We start from the raw sequence: 17241 nt of genomic DNA, 5'->3' as shown, positions 1-17241 counted from the left end.
TAGGAATCTCTTGGGTGTAAGCTTTTTATAAGGGATTTCTACCTGTGTTTTCAGCACCCAGCATTATGGAGTCACAGTGAGGCAAAGGGATCAGGGCTGGTTTAACCTGCAGAAACAGGCCCCGGCTATACATTTACTGGGTCAGTGCAGGCACGGACAGCTCCATCCATCTTCTAATTACAGAAGCAATCTGGTGTCCGGATCACTTTGCGTTTCCTGGATTCTCCCCCATGTATTAATCCCCGTGAAGTGGAAGCACCCTGCCAGAGATCCTGATTCATTCAGGATGAGGAATCCTTCCGAAATAACATATGGGGGGCTCAAAATTTCATCAGAAATAAAGGAAGAAAAGTATTTTCAGGTTATTATCGCTTTATTAAAGCTCAATTTTGAGTGACATTTAAAGACAAGAAATTAAGTTTCCCAAATGTGTCATTTCCAGTATTCTTTCCTTTCCTGGATGTCTGGTGACTCAACATCTCATGCTTGTTCTACACCCTTCATGAGCAAAAGAAATATTTTTGCACACATTCCACCGAAAAAAATTCTTCTGGAGCCACAAAACATGTTCAACCATATAACACAGACATTTTATTACCACTGTTTTACCAAATGTAATTGAAGCCTGATGTCTGAGTGTGTGTGCGTGTGTGTGTCTGCCTACAAAAAAAACCTAGTATGTTTTAAAAAGTCCATATTGGGTTTGAAAAGTGAGTATAGAAGTTGTAGCTTCTAGTTCAGATCAAACTTTAGGAGTGTACTTTAGAGTAGGGGTGTCAAACATAAACCCCGTGGGCCAAAACGGGTCCCCATTAAGCTCCAATCTGCCAAACCACCAAGAAAATTTTGATAAAAATGTTTTTTATTCTTAAGAGTAGCAGACACAACACAAACCAACACTGAGACCTGAACTGAGATGCTGTCATAAAAGCTATTACCTGCTAACAAACTAGCCTCAAAGCCAGGCTGAGTTTGTAAAAAACATCCTTAATTCAACAGCTATAGGAGAAGTTTTTTTGTTGTTGTTTTTTTTGACATTTCACGATATTCTGCACCAAGAGGTTTTAATGAAATTTAATGACATTTCATGAAAACATCAGTATTTTGCACAAAATGATCAATATACATTTACAACATATTTACAAGGTAGGTACTGATATCAATACTAATTAGGATTCTCAGCTCAAATAATATATATTTTTTGTGTTATCACTTTGTTTATGATTTTCAGTGACTTTTTGGCATTTAATTTATTGTATTTGTGGATATGCAGTTCTTTAATAGTCCAAAAGGGGGTGCTGCAGTACTCTCATCGTCCCTTGTATATCTGCTCCAATGTCTTTCACTAAATAACCACCACAGCCACTAGAGATCACCACAATCAAAGCAATCCATCCATTCATGCTCGAGTCCTGTTTCATCCAGAGTCACAGATGTGATCAACCTTTCGTCGTCAGTTCTTACCACAGACACCCACAACACAATCAATTTAACAAGGCACGTACTTTAACTGTGGGACAAAGAAAAAAATTGAAGACCTACAGAAAATTAAAGTATAAGACGCACAATAGCATAATAACGCTACGTAGGAAAGGCCAGAGCCTAAACTCACACCCGTCGTATTGCCGCGAGGCAACAATATTTTCAACTCTGCACACATCAGTAACCACCTTATCTTCTATTGATAAATATGAATTTGAACAGGTGCCAAAAATCTCACACAGTTTTTTTTTGTTCCAAAAAAAAAAAAGGGAAAGAAGGAAAAGCATCACGTCACTCCCAGGCCTTTAAAAGAGCCACTAAATATTGAATTTCAAGGCTACACAGTAAAACAGGTAGAGAACAGTCCACCACGATTCACTCCTGTTTTATCCGGACTTACTATAACTAAAGGATACTTTTTTGATTGTTCTTCTTTACAGGTGGTGGAGAACGATGGAAGTGATCCAGGTGTTGTCTCTCGCTCTGCTGGCCGCCCTGGCTGCAAACGCTCAAGTCATCATGCCGGGCAGATGCCCCAAACCGGCCGTGTAGCAGAACTTCGATGCAGCAAAGGTAAATACCAGACGAGCCCATCCCATACAGCCCAGTTTCATCTTCAGTGGGCCAGATGGGTAAAATAGTGCCAAAACAACATTTAATTCTGAACTTTAAAGTTGTGGTGCAGTGGATATGTGATAGAAATGTTTGGTGTTTTCACAAAAGCAAACAATTCTTACTGAATATAACTACAATCCTAACTTAAAGCCAATTCTAATGAAACAGTGCAAAATACAGTGAAATACTCATAAACTGTACAATAGACTGTACAATAAACCTGTAAAACAGAATGGAAAAGAATAGAATAGAATAGAATAGAATAGAATAGAATAGAATAGAAACAGAAGATACTTTATTCCCAAGAGGGATAGTTCAAGGTGTCTTGCAGATTAAAAAAAAAAATTAAAATGAAAAAAATTCACACTTAGTTATTGATAAAAATAAATAAATAAATAAAATAAAAAAATCCGAATGTAATAAGAACGAGGGATAGTGTATTAACAAAAGTAAGAGCAGCATCAAAGGTGTCAATGTTGTACACAACGATATTTGCTTTCAAATGTTGATTCTCAAACTGTAGTATGTTCACCACCATTGACACATGAGCCCCCCCTAGTGGTGAGAAGTCTTAAAAAAAGAAAATAAATAATTTGAAATTATCTCAAACAAAATACAACACAATTTTGAATAAACATCGAAAAGACATACAATATAATTAAACTAATTATAATCTGTCTGTTATTGTTTTGCTGTTATTGCTTTTATTCTTCATATTCTGGCTTCTTGTGTTTTTATCTGGACTGTGGCCGGCCCCTCGTATAAACAGTCAGATTCTCCTTTGTGTGATACTTTAAACCATATAAACAAGATGGCCTGTACCACCACCCGGTCACCCTCCACAGACAGTGAATCTGTTTGCTTCCACAGTATCTTGGTACTTGGTATGACATCCAGAGGCTGCCTCATGCCTTCCAGAAGGGCGAGTGCTGCACTGCAACCTACAGCCTGCAGGCCCCCGGAGTGGTGGGCGTCCTCAACAGGGAGCTGCTGTGAGTCCCGTAGCCACCCTGTATACAAACATCTCAATTGATCAACATCATGCAGCCTGAAAGAGTGTGATTTTGGTGTCACGTGGTATTATATCTGCTGTTTCTGTTATATATAAGATTTTTCTTGTTATCGTTTACCTCTTTCAGTGCCGATGGAAGCATAAACGCCATCAGTGGCTCTGCCACGGCCAAGAACCCGTCTGAGCCGGCCAAGCTGCTCGTCTCCTTCTTTGAGAGTAATCTGGATTTTACACAGAACCCCATTCACACAAATACACTTAACCCTTCGTCAGCTACTCATGGAAATACTTGGGGATTGGGTTGAACGAAGCAGCCAAAATCACACATAAATGAGCATATTTAGTTTAGATGGGGTATAAGTTGGCTTAAGATATGGTGAATATGTATTTAAGGTATCTGGTGCACTGCCAACAAAAAAAGAAAGGACAACAGTGGCATGTGAATAAGAAGGCAATATTCAAACACATGAATCTCACCTGTTTAAATGATCAGATTAGTTCTTCAGATATTTTCCAAACTGATTTTGTCCGTCGTCCTCCAGACTCTCCTCCTGCTCCTCACTGGGTTCTGTCCACCGACTATGAGAACTACTCCCTGGTCTACAGCTGCACGGACATCGGCGTGCTCCGCATGGAGTTTGCCTGGATCATGAGCAGACAGCCCACCCTGCCTGAGGAGACCCTGGAGGAGCTGCACAGCACGCTGTCCTCCATCGGAGTCAGAGTGGACAAGCTGCTCACCACCAACCAGGATGAGGCCTACTGCAGCCCCATGCTCCAGTAACCCCCCCCCCCCCCCCCAATCAAGATAAATGCAATACACTGTTAACCTTAAAACTCTCGTCTCAGCTCTGTGGATCTCTTCAATGACCTCATGTACCATGACAGTGCTTTACGTTACAGCTCCATCAATGTGAAAAGCTTCTGATAACTCCACTATAAAGCACAGCAACACGGATGCAGGAAGGACCACTGGACATCTGGAGATCCTCTGTTTCAGGTCTCTTCCTGCTCCTCCTCTCATAAATGTAACATGCAGCATTTAATGGGCTTTTAAATGAGTTTTGTAGTGACATATGGTTTTAGATTCAGACATGTTGAAGCAGGTTGAGAACTCATTCATGCAGGACAAGAACTCTCCATGACCTGAATAAACAACCACTTTGTTGTTTCACAAACTTGCGCGGGGGGTCCAAATCTCCATAGATGTATTCCTTAAGGAGAGAGAACAACCTACTTGGTCAGAAGGGTAAAATCTCTAACTCGCTTACTTTACAAATAACATAATCTTATTTTGCGTTGTTTCCGGTTTGTCATTTTATCTTTAAAGTCTTTATTTAAAGGTTATTATGGCACTAGTTTCCTGGTTTGACCCACTGAAGATGAAGTTGGTGTATTTGTGGCACCTCAACTAAAATGTGTTTGTCACCCTTGATTTAAAGGTTGTTTTCCATGATATCGGCACATGTTGCTCTCTTTTCTTTTGTGTGTTTAAGTGAATAAATTAGCAATCTCTTCACTGAAGTGAAATGATCGTGAGGCGTTTAAAAAGATTCTACAAGATCTCTTTAAGTTGGCAAAACTGGATGTTTGAAAACGGTATTTTCTGTGTTTGCGATGTTGAAAACGACACTAAAACACACAACAACGCACTTCATTTAACACTTTTATTGCACTTATTTTGCACAACGTAAAGAAACACATGTTGCATTAAATTACACCTGCAAGTCACATTCACGCGTCCATGGCGGCGCAGAACGTCTTGTCCTGGTTGGTGGGGACCATCTTGTTGACGTTGATTCCCACGGAGGACAGGATGCTGTGCAGCTCCTCGACGGTCTCGTCGGGCAGGGTGGGCTCCCTGCTCAGGATCCAGGACAGCTCCATGCGGAACAGGCCGAAGTCGGTGCAGCCGTAGACCAGAGAGTGACCCTCGTAGTCAGTGGACAGGACCCAGTAGGGACCGGGGGGAGAGTCTGTGGTGGAGAGGAGACGGAGAGGGTTCCGGGTTAGCGGCTCGCCACGCTTTTCATGTTTCAGATAGTTTGCGAAGATTCTAAAGGATTTACTTTCAAAGAAGGAGACCTCCAGCTTGGCGGGCTCAGCGGCGTCCTTGACCTTGGCAGAGCCCACGATGGAATTAACTGTTCCATCATTACTTAAAAAACAAAACAAAAACACAATACAAAAAGATTTATTCAAACATTTTCTTCAACTTTGACCTTTTAAATATGGCAACACACTATATTCAAACAATTCAACATATCAATATGATTGTGTTCAAACTTTTGATGCAGTCAGATAAAAACTGTTGTTTATAATTGAGCTGATGATTTACGGAAACATAGGAAGACAATTATCAACTTTAAAAACTTTTATAAGGCAGAAATAGTAAAACACATGTGATTATTTGTGGAAATAAAGGTATTTTACACTGATATTAACCCTATACTGATATCATGGTTACATGAAGTTGAGGGTATTTATATTTATTTACTTTCTTGGATATGTTGAGTGCGCACTATTCTTTTTTTTTTTTTTTTTTTACAGTTTGTGTGTTTACCACAGTTTACCTTCTTAATCAAAACTTCATACATTTGCAACAATGGCATCAAGTAATCAACAGTTAATGGGTTAAAATCCTGACAGTTACTGAATACTTTGGGAGTGTTTTCAAAGATTTATGCAGAGAAAACTGTACAATCTGTCCAGACTCTCTTGCAAAAAGATTCCACCACATGCTGCAACACAGAGGAAATGCTGGACTGATCAAGAGAGAACATGTTTTAACCTGAGGGTTAAACTACTGAAATATCCCTAGATGGCACCATAAAGTGTTCCAAAGCCTTATAAAGTTATTAAATAAGACAGAAACGAGGCCTGATTTGTTTACAAAATGATATCCTTCCCCACAATGAATAAATCAAAAGTCTATTGAGGTGATGTTTTCACTCACAGCAGCTCGCTGTTCAGGACTCCCACGACTCCAGGACTCTTCAGGCTGTAGATGGCCGTGCTGCACTCGCCCTTCTGGAAGGCCGTGGGCAGCTTCTGGATCTCGTACCACTTGCCAATGTACTGGAGAGGACGCACGACATGCTTTGCTTTTAAGTACGCGATCGAACACTGAACGGAGACAACGTATCGACAACAACTCTGGTATTCACCCTGGTGGCATCGAAGTTGGCTTCAACTGCCGGTTTGGGACATTTGCCAAACTTCAAGACCTGAGCGCCGGCTGCGACAGCAAGCAGCAGAGTCAAGGAAACCACCTGCAGGGACTTCATCTTCTCACCTCCACCTGCACAGAGAACGACAGAGTTTGGTGCACAGATCACAAAGCAAAACGTCACTTAGCGAGGAGACCAACGTACCTGTGTGTAATCAGGTTCCTGTGTGCAGGGCTCTCGGCGGGTGAGGCGCTTTTAAAGATCCAAACACCGCGACCGTCACCATTGATCGCGTCGTTGATCCGCCTCTTTGTGATGAGGAGCAGCAGTGAGTGGGAAAGTTGACACTTGTTCAAATATCTAGGTTTTTCAAGGATGTATATGTTCGAGATAGTGAAGTAATCACACTTTTTTTTTTTTTTTAGTGGTGTTTGTGTTGAACGCAGCTCATTTATTCTCCACCGTCCCTTCTTGTCAGCAAGGGAACATTAACGTGAGGCATTTTTATAGAGAGCATCTTCAAAAAATATTATTCCTGTCAAATGTTATATATGTTTAACACTGTTCTGGTATATTTCACCCACTGAGATAGTGAAACTTTCCCATTTTCCAGTTACTAGTGATTCCACTATTTTTAATGGAGTGAACACTCAATGTTGTCTTATGTTGTACACATTCAAAAGTAATGAAGAAATATGTTTTGATGTAGAACAGAGGTGTCAAACATAAGGCCTAAGGGCCGAAATCTTGGTCGTTTCTTAGTTGATAGTCACCGTATAGCAATCCAACTTGATCATCTGTCCAGACAAATGTCTGTGTACTCCCATTGTTAACGTTTATAGCGTACCGTTCTCTGTGTGCATGAGTGTTTAGGCTCATTAGAAAAACAAAAAAAACAGTGTCCACTAGTGGCCCAACATGCTGACTACATCATTTATAGTCTTTCTGCTTTTGCCGTGTGAACATGAAACGTTTCTGAAACGAAAACGCGAAAACGTGTTTTAATGTGAAACGTTGTTGTGTAAACGGGGCCTAAGATAAAATAATTATCAGAGCTGGAGGCTGTGTGTGAGAGGAACTCTTCTGTGCATTAAAAATTCATTAAAGTCCAATTAATGACAAACTAGATTTATGCATCAGTCTTTCGTTGTCAGACTCCATGAAACACCAGGTGAGGAATACAGAGTGGGAGTGTAGGAAGTTCCTGTGCTCACAGCAGTGCTCCTGCAGCTTTCACGGCCACTGGACTCACTTCTGATCTCAGCCTTGCTCGTCACACTCAGCTTTGATGGTCTGGGTAGAAGAAGAAGTAGGTCGCAGCTTAAACGGTTCCGGGGACACAGAAAACAGAATCAGGCAGAGAGCTGCGGGACACGGAGCACTCATTAAAAACACCCAGTATGTAAACGTCAGGACAAACGGCAGAGAAAACCCTGAAAACAGCAGCGTCCTTGAATAATAAGAAGTTAATTATCATTGTGTGGTGCATGGAGCTGTGGTGTTTACGTTTGGTTCTGTGAATCTGGGGTCTCAGAATAAAACAAGTCTGTTCAGATCATGCTGGAAATCCTCAAAAGGAAACATGTTTTTCTTTATGGAAAACATATTGAGGCTAATTTAGCTGTTGATCCAGAGCCAGAGGGCATTTACTTTTTCGCAAGATCAGTGATGAACACAAAGAATTGGGAAGAAGAAGATTAAGAGTTGATATATAGAAAAAAACCCATTGCAAGACACAAGCTGAAGCTGAAGAAATATCTCCCATCAAAAATAACAGTAGGCCCTCTGCTAAAGGTCTATTCTATTCTATTCTATTCTATTCTATTCGTACACTCTCGTACACACAACCAACGATTGGCAGAGTGTTGTGTTATCTTTCTACATAGCCAATATCAAGTTTAAACACATTTTTTTTGTATTTATTAATTAATTAATTAGACCAGATCAGATCATTTAGATTAATTTGTATAAAGTTGGATTCACAGATGAATGACTCAGGTCGAGTGCATCGTGTAAGGATCATAAATACCTCTACACAATGTTATCCAGCGCTAGTCGAGACCTTCTGGCCTCAGTTACATCCCAGCAATATCTCTTATCGTCATCGTTTATAAATCATATTGTCTCATAACGCAGAAGAACTGAAAAAGGAGCTTCTCTTTAAGTTGTTAGTTAACATATAATCTGTATCGATTTTTCATGGATTGTGCTGCTGAACTCACACAGTTCCAGATAAAGTGGAATTCATCCTGTGAAATGACCTCTGACCTTCTGGTGTGAGCCTATCTCAGGCGTGTTGAACCACTTCTACGAAAACAATGCTTATCATTCACACAACTCACCTCGCGCCATGTGGAGATAACCAACTGATGCTCAACTTTACTCGGAAATAATGTCGGTCTGTATCAGAGGATGTTGAGTCTGAAAACCTCCATAGGTGGATTTATAGTTAGAATATAAACTTGTACAAATACTGTTGGTCAAGTGTGGAATATTCTTCATGTTAGAAGCATTGAAACGCATGAAAACCACATTTTAGCCATTTTTAAATAGAGATTTGTTTCATTTTATTGCTGTTGTTTGTGTGTTAAAGTGAGGCTGAAATTCTATATTTGTTTAAATAGTTTCATTCTGTGTTTCTGGTTACTTATGAAGATTTTAAAAAAATGTGATTAACCTTGAATGCATGTTTATTTTCATTGTGGAAGGAAGCCTGTGATCATGTTTACATGACAATGTTTCCAAAGGAAAATAAATCGTTTTTGCATTTTCGCTTCAGAAAAGTTTCACATTTATATGGCAATGTTTGTTTTTTTAAATGGGCTTTTTACATGGTAATGTTTTAAAAATGATGTCTGTTTACACGGAAACGGCAGAGACACAGAAAACAATGTCGTTAGCATGTTGGGCTACAAGTCAAAGCTTGCTATACTGGGTGACTATCCAGTCTTTTATCTTGTTCAGCTTCTTAACAAGTGTTCAAAATGGAGAATGATTACAAATATTTCAGGTTTATTCTCATATTTCTCTTATTTTCATGAGTTCATGATTTCAGAAGGAAACATGGTCATTTGAAATCTTCTGCTACTAGCGATGCATTATGGGAGTATTCGGTCAGTTTAAAGGCAGAGTGCAGATAGTATGTTTCAAAGTAATCCGGTTACTGTAGCATAACAATGATATTGATATTGAAGTATCACTTTTCAATGTAAATGCACCTATTTCTACACAATAGTGGACTTGTTTTTTTAAGACTTTGTAAAATTGAGAAGAAAAGCAGAAGAAGGTTTTATGGCATGTATCATAAAAACTGTCAAGCTCATCAATGAGATGTGCTGCTGATGTTGCTTGTTTTCTGCCATCATTTGTTCAACTGTCAAAATCATGTTTTTCTTTTGTTGTTGCTCCTTTGTAAATTTCTGTACCTGCTTGAAAATCATGTTACTGTCAAGTGTATAGAGCTGCCCAGGTTCGCTAAATCTAACAACAGTTGGAAAGTGTTTGGATCAATGTATAGTATATGTAGCATTAATGAGAGTATTGTCTGTTGATGGCAGAAAAAGACTCTGACATCATGTATATTAATGATTTATGAGAATTACCCATATACTGTACTTGTCCCCCCCCCCCAGAAAATATATTTCTACTGTCTAATTATCAGAATATCTTACGTAACAGTGAAAGAGCACGCTCACAAAACACTTCTCTGAATAGAGCAAGGGCTGCACTTCTGGGAGCGCTCAGTTCAGTCCAGGTGAAGACATGTGTCGTTCCTCAGCAGCAGGACGACTCTCAAGCTCTGTTTGTGTGCACATATACGTTACAGCACACTTCAAGGTATCCCCTGTTTGTCTATGTTCAACCTACTGTTAAACATGCACGCATGTGTGTGTGAGAGTTCCAACCAGATTTTTCTTTTTCCTCTGTTTTATCAAAAGTGATTGAATTAAATGTATACATTTTCCATCTTTCTTTGTAATAATACAACGTTTATAGTTTTACTACTCAGACACACTCAAAATCAAAATGGGCTTTATGTTATAGAAGGTACTGGCACAATTAAGACAGTCTTAAAATACTCTAAGATACAGTAATTAACGTGACAGTAATAGCAATGACATTTAATCTTTGCCAGTTATTTTTGGAGAAGCAGAGCGATGATATATCTTATTTGCACGACTAAAATGAGTTTGAAACATGATTTACGGAAGTGAAGTTGCCACTATAAAAAGTAAATTAAACTCAAATTGCATATTTTACACATTCAAAACTGAAAGATAATTATCAAACTAAGTAAGTGAATATGCTTAAATTGTGTAGATCCGGTTTTCCAGATCCGGTTTGTCCCGCTGAGATTCGGTTGAATATCTTATTAACCAGTTTGGATGTTTCCATAGAGGAGGTGGACAATTTATGAATGGGTCTCGAGTATGAGTCTCAACTGAAAGTCAGAGGAAACAGCGCCATCTACAAAGAATCTGAATGACCTGCAATAGTCCAGCAACAATGAATTATGAAAACAACAACATAAGAAGAGCAGAGATTCAATATACTGCATTCTAACGCAATGTACTGAATTCACAATGTGTAAAATACATCGACCTGGAGCTCCTGTGACACTCAGACAGACCTTCATTGACATAGAGAGTTGGAGTTACAGGACAATCATCAGAAATTCTTTGAAATTAAAAATACCTTTTTGTTGAAAATGCACAAACCTCTAGCTTTGCAATTTTCATACACATTATTTCCTCAGAGCCACAATAAAATAAAACATTTAAAGTTTAAATTTAAAGGTTATTATGACACTATTTAACCGGTTCGGCCCACTGAAGATGAGTTCAACACCTCAGTCCTATATGAAGCATCTTGAATGTGATCAACTTTCATGAGCCTTTAGATATTTCCCCTCTACGTCGGATCAATTTTGCCTCATGTTTAGGTTGTTTCCTTCATCGTCCAACCGATTGAGCTCATTACCTTCACAGCGAAAGACCAGGCTTTGATGGAACCGCTACTTTTTTTTTTTCCCTTCATGAAGGGTATTGGATTTGAAATTGAGCCGTTTGATCTGCTCTTCCATTAATTCCACCTTGTCTGTGGCCAGAGGGCTTTATCTCCAAGGCGCAGGCAACATTTAATTATGTTTGCATGAGATGTATTTATTTTTTGTTAATACAATACAGTTTTGACTGGTCATAACTGCTCACACAGATGAGTAATTGTCAGGTCTTTGGGCGATGGTTTGGCAGTTTTACAATCAAATTCCTGTCTATTTGTGTTTGTGTTCAGTTCATGTTGTGTGCACTGCTGAAAAGGCTTCAAATCGCACTGAGGCAAATATGATGCACGTTATTGCCACAATGTGCTGCATTTTCTTGTTCAAGCAGTTTGTGGGCAGTTGGGAGAATAGCTAAAAAAAACCCAGCCTAAAAGGGTTAGGATTTCTAAAAGGACAAAAAGCTTAAAAAACGGATTAAAAAAGAGCAACAATTGTCAAAACAGCTTAAATGTCAACGTGTTTAAAAAAATGCTGAAAAAGAAGGTTGAAACCACAAACATCAGGTACAAAAACTGAAAATATAATGAAATGTTTCCCATCCTGGATTGTCATTGAAACTTCATTAATGCTGTCAGGGTGTAGGGTGAGGTCCCCTTTAAAAGTGGGCGGGCCAAGGTCTGGGCTGTCAGCACCTCACCTGTGGCCACTTCTGGTAATCACCCTGCCCTATATATGTCCTGTCTGTGTGTTTGTTCAGTGTTGGTTTGTTTGTTAGCGATGTCCCGTCCGTCCGGTCCAGTACTAGTCTTCCATGTCTCGTCTGTCCTGTCCAGTCGTTGGAGTCGAGTCTGCTGTGCTCCTCACGTCAAGGAGCAACCTGTGAATCATCGGTCTGTGCTGTCATTATAATAAAAGACTTGATTGAACCCAGCCTGCCTCCAGAGTCCTGCACTTGGGTCCTGTCCGTATCCGTGACAAATGCAACATAAGATATAGTTTAATTTCATATTAAAAACAATTTGTGAAACTTTAAGAACTGGAACCTCATTTTAACGGCTGAGTATGATAAAATTGATTTATACTAGCATGTTTTTGTGGACCGGAATATAAACATGGCAAATATGTCTTATGACTTTGACTTATCAGTTTTACTCTCGAAATTCAAAATCTCTTCAAACAGACAAGATTATTCGGCACAATTATTAGGGGGGGGGAATGAAATAACTGCTGTTGTTTCCTTTCACGTTTTCCTTGAGAGTTGAGGAAACACTGAAACCTAAGATTTAATGTGTAAAGAGACACTGGCTGACTGTGAGATTTCAGATTGCAACTTTGTTTTTTAAGTTTAAGTTTAAGTTTTTTTTTTTAAAGTAACCTAAATGTGAGCATTTTCAGTAGCGCTGTCTTGTTTTATTTAAATTTTTTTAAGAAAAGCTGTTGTTTTTAATATATCACGATGCTGTCTCTTTATTAGTTTAGCCCAGTTGAGCCTAAATTGGCCCCTGAACCACAATGACAAAGAAGACACCATAGAGTTTTAAATATAAATCCTTTGATTAAATAAAACAGGAATCCTATTTTCCTTCGAGTGAAGCAGCAGAGGATCTGGATTGTTTTTGCGCCATTCCTACTGGTATGTCCCCCATGACTCCAATTTGCTAATAGTTCACTTCATGTCTGAAATCAAGCAGGCTGCAAACAACGACGCCTATTGATGACACAGAGCTGAAGAACGGCAAAACCTCGTGAAGAGCAACGTCCCCGATTTAAATCCCAGAGTCTGTCGAGACGGGACACACACATCTGAACCACCGGGACCCAAAGGTAAGACAAAAACTGTTGGATATTAACTAATGAACTGCAAAAAAAAAAAAAATAATAAGATTTTTGTGTCACACGTTTCCATTCTTCCTCTATAGGTACTCTGTGGGCTTCATCATGAAGGTATTTTGTGTTCTGGTTGTCGGACTCGTCCTCCCGGTCATCAGGGCTCAGGTTCCTCACTGGGGCCCGTGTCCCGATCCAGAAGTCCAGCCAGCCTTCAATCTTAAACAGGTACCAGTCACACCGAGTCTGAGAGGGACTGCATGCAGGTTCACCCTTTAACACATTTGCAAAGACACAGATACTATCAGACATGGTAAAACTGGACCCAACGTTTTGATATATTTCTTGGTGAACATGTGGAACAGTGGCAGTTATTCTATTACTTCAGTCAAGGTGGATAAGTTTTATTCCCTAAAGCAGGTTTGAGCAGTTAATTTCCCTATAATTGGGATGAGAATTGTCAAACCATGAGTTCCACTGAAGCAATTATTTCATAGTTTTGATATAAACTACTGTGTTTTGATTGTATGAGTCACTATTTTGTCTCCTTGTCTGATAGTAATTCATTCATATTAGAATGTTTAAACCAGGTAAATGATCATTGATAAGACTGTTTGAAACAGAGCTGACAGACAATTTTAAAACCCTTTTTGCATTTCAAATATATTGCAGTTTATATATTTGAGTTTATTGCATTTGATTCGAATTTATCTCCAAATGAATGCTCGTGATTAGATCTCTGTGTTACTCTGAGTGTGTTGAATATACATAGTCACACAGAGGTACAGAGATGTGGAAAAAGTGTGAATTTTAAACAGATTGATTAGAAAATGAAAAAAAAAAAAGAGTCACAATAATTGTCCCTGAGGGGAAATTAAAGAGAAACTTACATCTGTGTTGTAGTCAATGACCTCACAGCGCTGGTGGAGAGCAGCTTGATAAGACACCCAGCACATGTTCGACAGAATCTATTAAAGTATGGAGATTTATTCATAGTGTCCTTTCACACGCCTCCGAATTGTCTTTGAACTTGTATGCGTCTTTGCCCTCACAGTTCATGGGAAGATGGTTTGAAATTGCCAAACTGCCGGCCCAGTTCGAGAAGGGCCGCTGCATCGAGACCAATTTCACTCTGGCGACGGACAGCTCTGTCCGAGTGGTCAGCTCTGAAATCCTGTGAGTCCTCGTGCACACTTTGGGCAAATGATGTTCATTCCTCCTTAACTCAATTAGAACTTGTCTTGCTGGACTGCAACAGAAAAGGAGAGCTGAGGAAAATCGAAGGAACCGGAGTCGTTGAGGACCTGAAGAATCCGGCCAAACTGGGAATAAGTTACTCCTACGGTGAGATTATCTGGGATTATGTGAAGTACCCCAACTCTGACCATCTCCCAAACCCCTTTTATTCAAGTTTGAGTTGTGAATACCCCCCCCCCCCCCACTTTTTTTTGTTCCACACCAAAAAAACCTTTTGAAGCAAATCTTATTAGGGATTTCTTTATTTTCTTTCACACTCTCCTAAAGCTAAATCTAAATAAATCCACAAAAAGAAAACAACAGTTGAATCGGCTTGGACCCCCTTTATGGGACGACGTTTCAAGTGACAATGCATCGTTAAATTCCTAAAAAGTTTCACTTCTCAAACGTTTTGAAAATGGAAATCGCTGGAAACGGAGTAGTTTTTTCTGCAGGGCCACTAGTGGGTGCTGTTGTTTGTTTCTTCTTTTTTTTTTTTGTACCATTTTTTTCTCTTCCTTTTCACATTCAGGTATTTTTGCTCGAATGCTCATATATGTTTGACAACTTCTTTCACCTCCAACTCCAACAATATTTATGCTTGGAGGACTTCAGTCCATCGCCCATTACTCTCTGGTGAATTCAAGCAAATAAATATAGAAATGATACAATTTCCAGCAGATAAACAGGAACTGATGCATTCAAAACCCTCATTTGAATTCTTAAACAGGCCCATCATCATTTTCAGACCCAATCACTCCCATATCAGACCGATTGCTCAGGAAACCCTGCACCAGTTGCCTGACTCTCGCTCCTTCTTCTCTCTCCGTGCTCCTCACAGTCCTTCCTTACTCGCCTTACTGGATCCTGTCCACCGACTACGTGAACACGGCCCTGGTGTACTCCTGCACTGACATCCTGCGGCTCTTCCACGTCGACTTCGCCTGGATTCTGGCTCGGACCCGAACCCTGCCGGACGCCACCGTGGAGAAAGCCCGGGAGGTGTTCGCCACTAACAACATCGACGTGAGCAGGATGATTCCCAGCAGGCAGCAGGGCTGCGACAAAACTCTCTGAGCAACACCGATGATGGCGATGGAAGGAGACGAGTTCCAGAAAGACCTTTGACTAATTCTTCACAGTGATCGTAACCAGCAGGAAAAGTCTGACTGTCTGACTTGTATAATGAATCTTTACATCTGTAAGTCATGTACACAGCACCTTATCATCTGTAGAGTTCACCAGCTTTAGCATGATATTGAGGATTTTTACTCTCCGAGGAATACTTTTGAACTCTTTTTGGGTTGTCTACAGAAGTTAAATGAATCTGAATCAAATTACAGCGAGTGATCGGAATTTATCACACAAACTGGAGACATTATGGATCTGATTAGCTTTAATAAAAGTCAGTGAAACTTCATGTGATCTCTCTCGGTTTGTTGTGATGCTTTTTTCCCTGTGTTGCCTAGAGGGAACATTTTTGCTCCCTTAAAAGTAGCAGACTTTTGAAATCGTCTTGACAAAGAGACGATAGCATGAGAAAAACTATTATGTTACAAAAGAATGAATCATAACAGTAAGAATATATTCAGCAAACAAACATCGACAGACAATAACACACACATGCATTCCTACCAGCAACTTCTAGTTACTTTTCACTTATGAAACTATGAGTAAACATCTCAAAATGATATGGGGAATGTTTGTATCTGTTAGAATATTTTTATATATAGTTACCATATTCATGCTTAATCTCAGTCTTATTTCTTCTGTCTTTATTTAGCAGCGTCACTCAGGCGCTGTTGTTTAACTTTGACTAATCATATGTTCTGAGCTTGATAAGGGAACCCTGACCGAGACTGATAAACAGGGAAAGCCGCATCTTACACACAGCTGCTGTCTCGCCGTCCCATGCGCGCGGGATGTCCTGAGATTGTACTTATGGTTGATAAACTGCTAAGCATACAAAATGTTTGTTTCTATGATGTACCGGTATATCCTGTGAACCCTCCCCTTTGTTGAATGAAATATAGACGCAGGAGAAATGGTCTGGAGCCAGAGTGGGTAGGAGGTGAACTTGGGCATGCTCCTAGGCCATTCTCCTCACGAGTAATCAAGGCTCATTCTTGTTGTCTTCTTCTTTTTTGCAGATTTAATAAATGTCTATAGCCTAAACCTGACAGTTTCCCAGACTGTTTCACAAGAATCTTTTGATTTACATCTCCGACTGAGGTTTTTCCCGTGATGTCAGAGGTCTAGTGGTCCTACTGGGCCCGCCATTTAGCACGTCCCCTGACAAACAACACACTAAACAGTTACACTTTACACATAAACTAACAGGCAGGAAACCTGTCCTGTACCTCTCGTTTTATCGTTTCCGTGCCGACCCTGAGAGAAGCGAGAGATGGATTGCAGATGTGAGGAGGGAAGACTGCATAAGACAACTAAATACTCTAGACTCTGCAGTGCCAATTTCATGTCAGGTTGGTTGTTTGTTTCTTTGTGGATAGATTTTATGGATCAGTCAGGAAACAGATATGAGTCGTTTATCTCCCCCTGCGTCAGTTTATCCGCATATCTCTGCTTAATTCCTCCGTCCAGATCACTCACAACTGTGGACAGCTTTACTGTGTGGCTTCTTGACATGTTCAACACACTTAAAGATTCATTTATCTGTTTTATGATAGTATTTACGTGTGATTGTGTTTACCTGCGGGGTGTTAGCCCTAACCCTCACCCTGAAAACTCGAATGGCGTTTTAGGTGTCCGTTTACATGCCGACGGTGCTCAGAGCTACAGAAAACATTGAAAACAGCTCCCGGTGTGGAACGTTTTGAAACCCTCTGACTCCATCTGGTGGAAACACAGCTTTTATGAAATGCTGCTACTGCGCATGC

The 17241-nt window shown here is 39.9% G+C and overlaps 2 protein-coding genes and 1 pseudogene across 3 annotated transcripts; 2 read left to right on the top strand and 1 right to left on the bottom strand.

The window, feature by feature from the left end:
* Positions 1-1935: 1935 nt before the first annotated feature.
* On the top strand, positions 1936-3893 carry LOC308135388 (apolipoprotein D-like; annotated as a pseudogene). Its single transcript has 4 exons — positions 1936-2055; positions 2968-3089; positions 3237-3325; positions 3652-3893. The product of its transcript is annotated as an apolipoprotein D-like (transcript).
* Positions 3894-4843: 950 nt separating this feature from the next.
* Positions 4844-6396, bottom strand: apoda.2 (apolipoprotein Da, duplicate 2; the record flags this gene model as incomplete). Its single annotated transcript, XM_080503004.1, has 4 exons — positions 4844-5085; positions 5179-5267; positions 6066-6187; positions 6277-6396. The coding sequence occupies 4 exons, from the start codon at positions 6394-6396 to the stop codon at positions 4844-4846; spliced, it is 573 nt and encodes a 190-aa protein (XP_080359130.1).
* A 6650-nt stretch (positions 6397-13046) lies between these two features.
* On the top strand, positions 13047-15749 carry apoda.1 (apolipoprotein Da, duplicate 1). The gene is made up of 5 exons (XM_080504096.1): positions 13047-13105; positions 13201-13336; positions 14163-14284; positions 14367-14452; positions 15186-15749. Exons 2-5 carry the CDS (start codon positions 13220-13222, stop codon positions 15419-15421), a joined length of 561 nt encoding a protein of 186 aa, XP_080360222.1. The 5' UTR covers positions 13047-13105; positions 13201-13219; the 3' UTR covers positions 15422-15749.
* Positions 15750-17241: the final 1492 nt, after the last annotated feature.

Source organism: Blennius ocellaris (assembly GCF_963422515.1).
Source record: "Blennius ocellaris genome assembly, chromosome: 10".
NCBI classification, from domain to species: domain Eukaryota; kingdom Metazoa; phylum Chordata; class Actinopteri; order Blenniiformes; family Blenniidae; genus Blennius; species Blennius ocellaris.
Note: the sequence above shows the minus strand (reverse complement) of the source record. Positions and strands in the feature narration are given on the sequence as shown.

Excerpts from the sequence above, each read along its gene's own strand:
- apoda.1 (XM_080504096.1), top strand. The coding sequence starts at position 13,220 with ATGAAGGTATTTTGTGTTCTGGTTGTCGGACTCGTCCTCCCGGTCATC. Across the intron at positions 13,337-14,162 it reads CAGCCTTCAATCTTAAACAG|TTCATGGGAAGATGGTTTGA; the intron begins GTACCAGTCACA and ends TTGCCCTCACAG. Across the intron at positions 14,453-15,185 it reads GGGAATAAGTTACTCCTACG|TCCTTCCTTACTCGCCTTAC; the intron begins GTGAGATTATCT and ends TGCTCCTCACAG.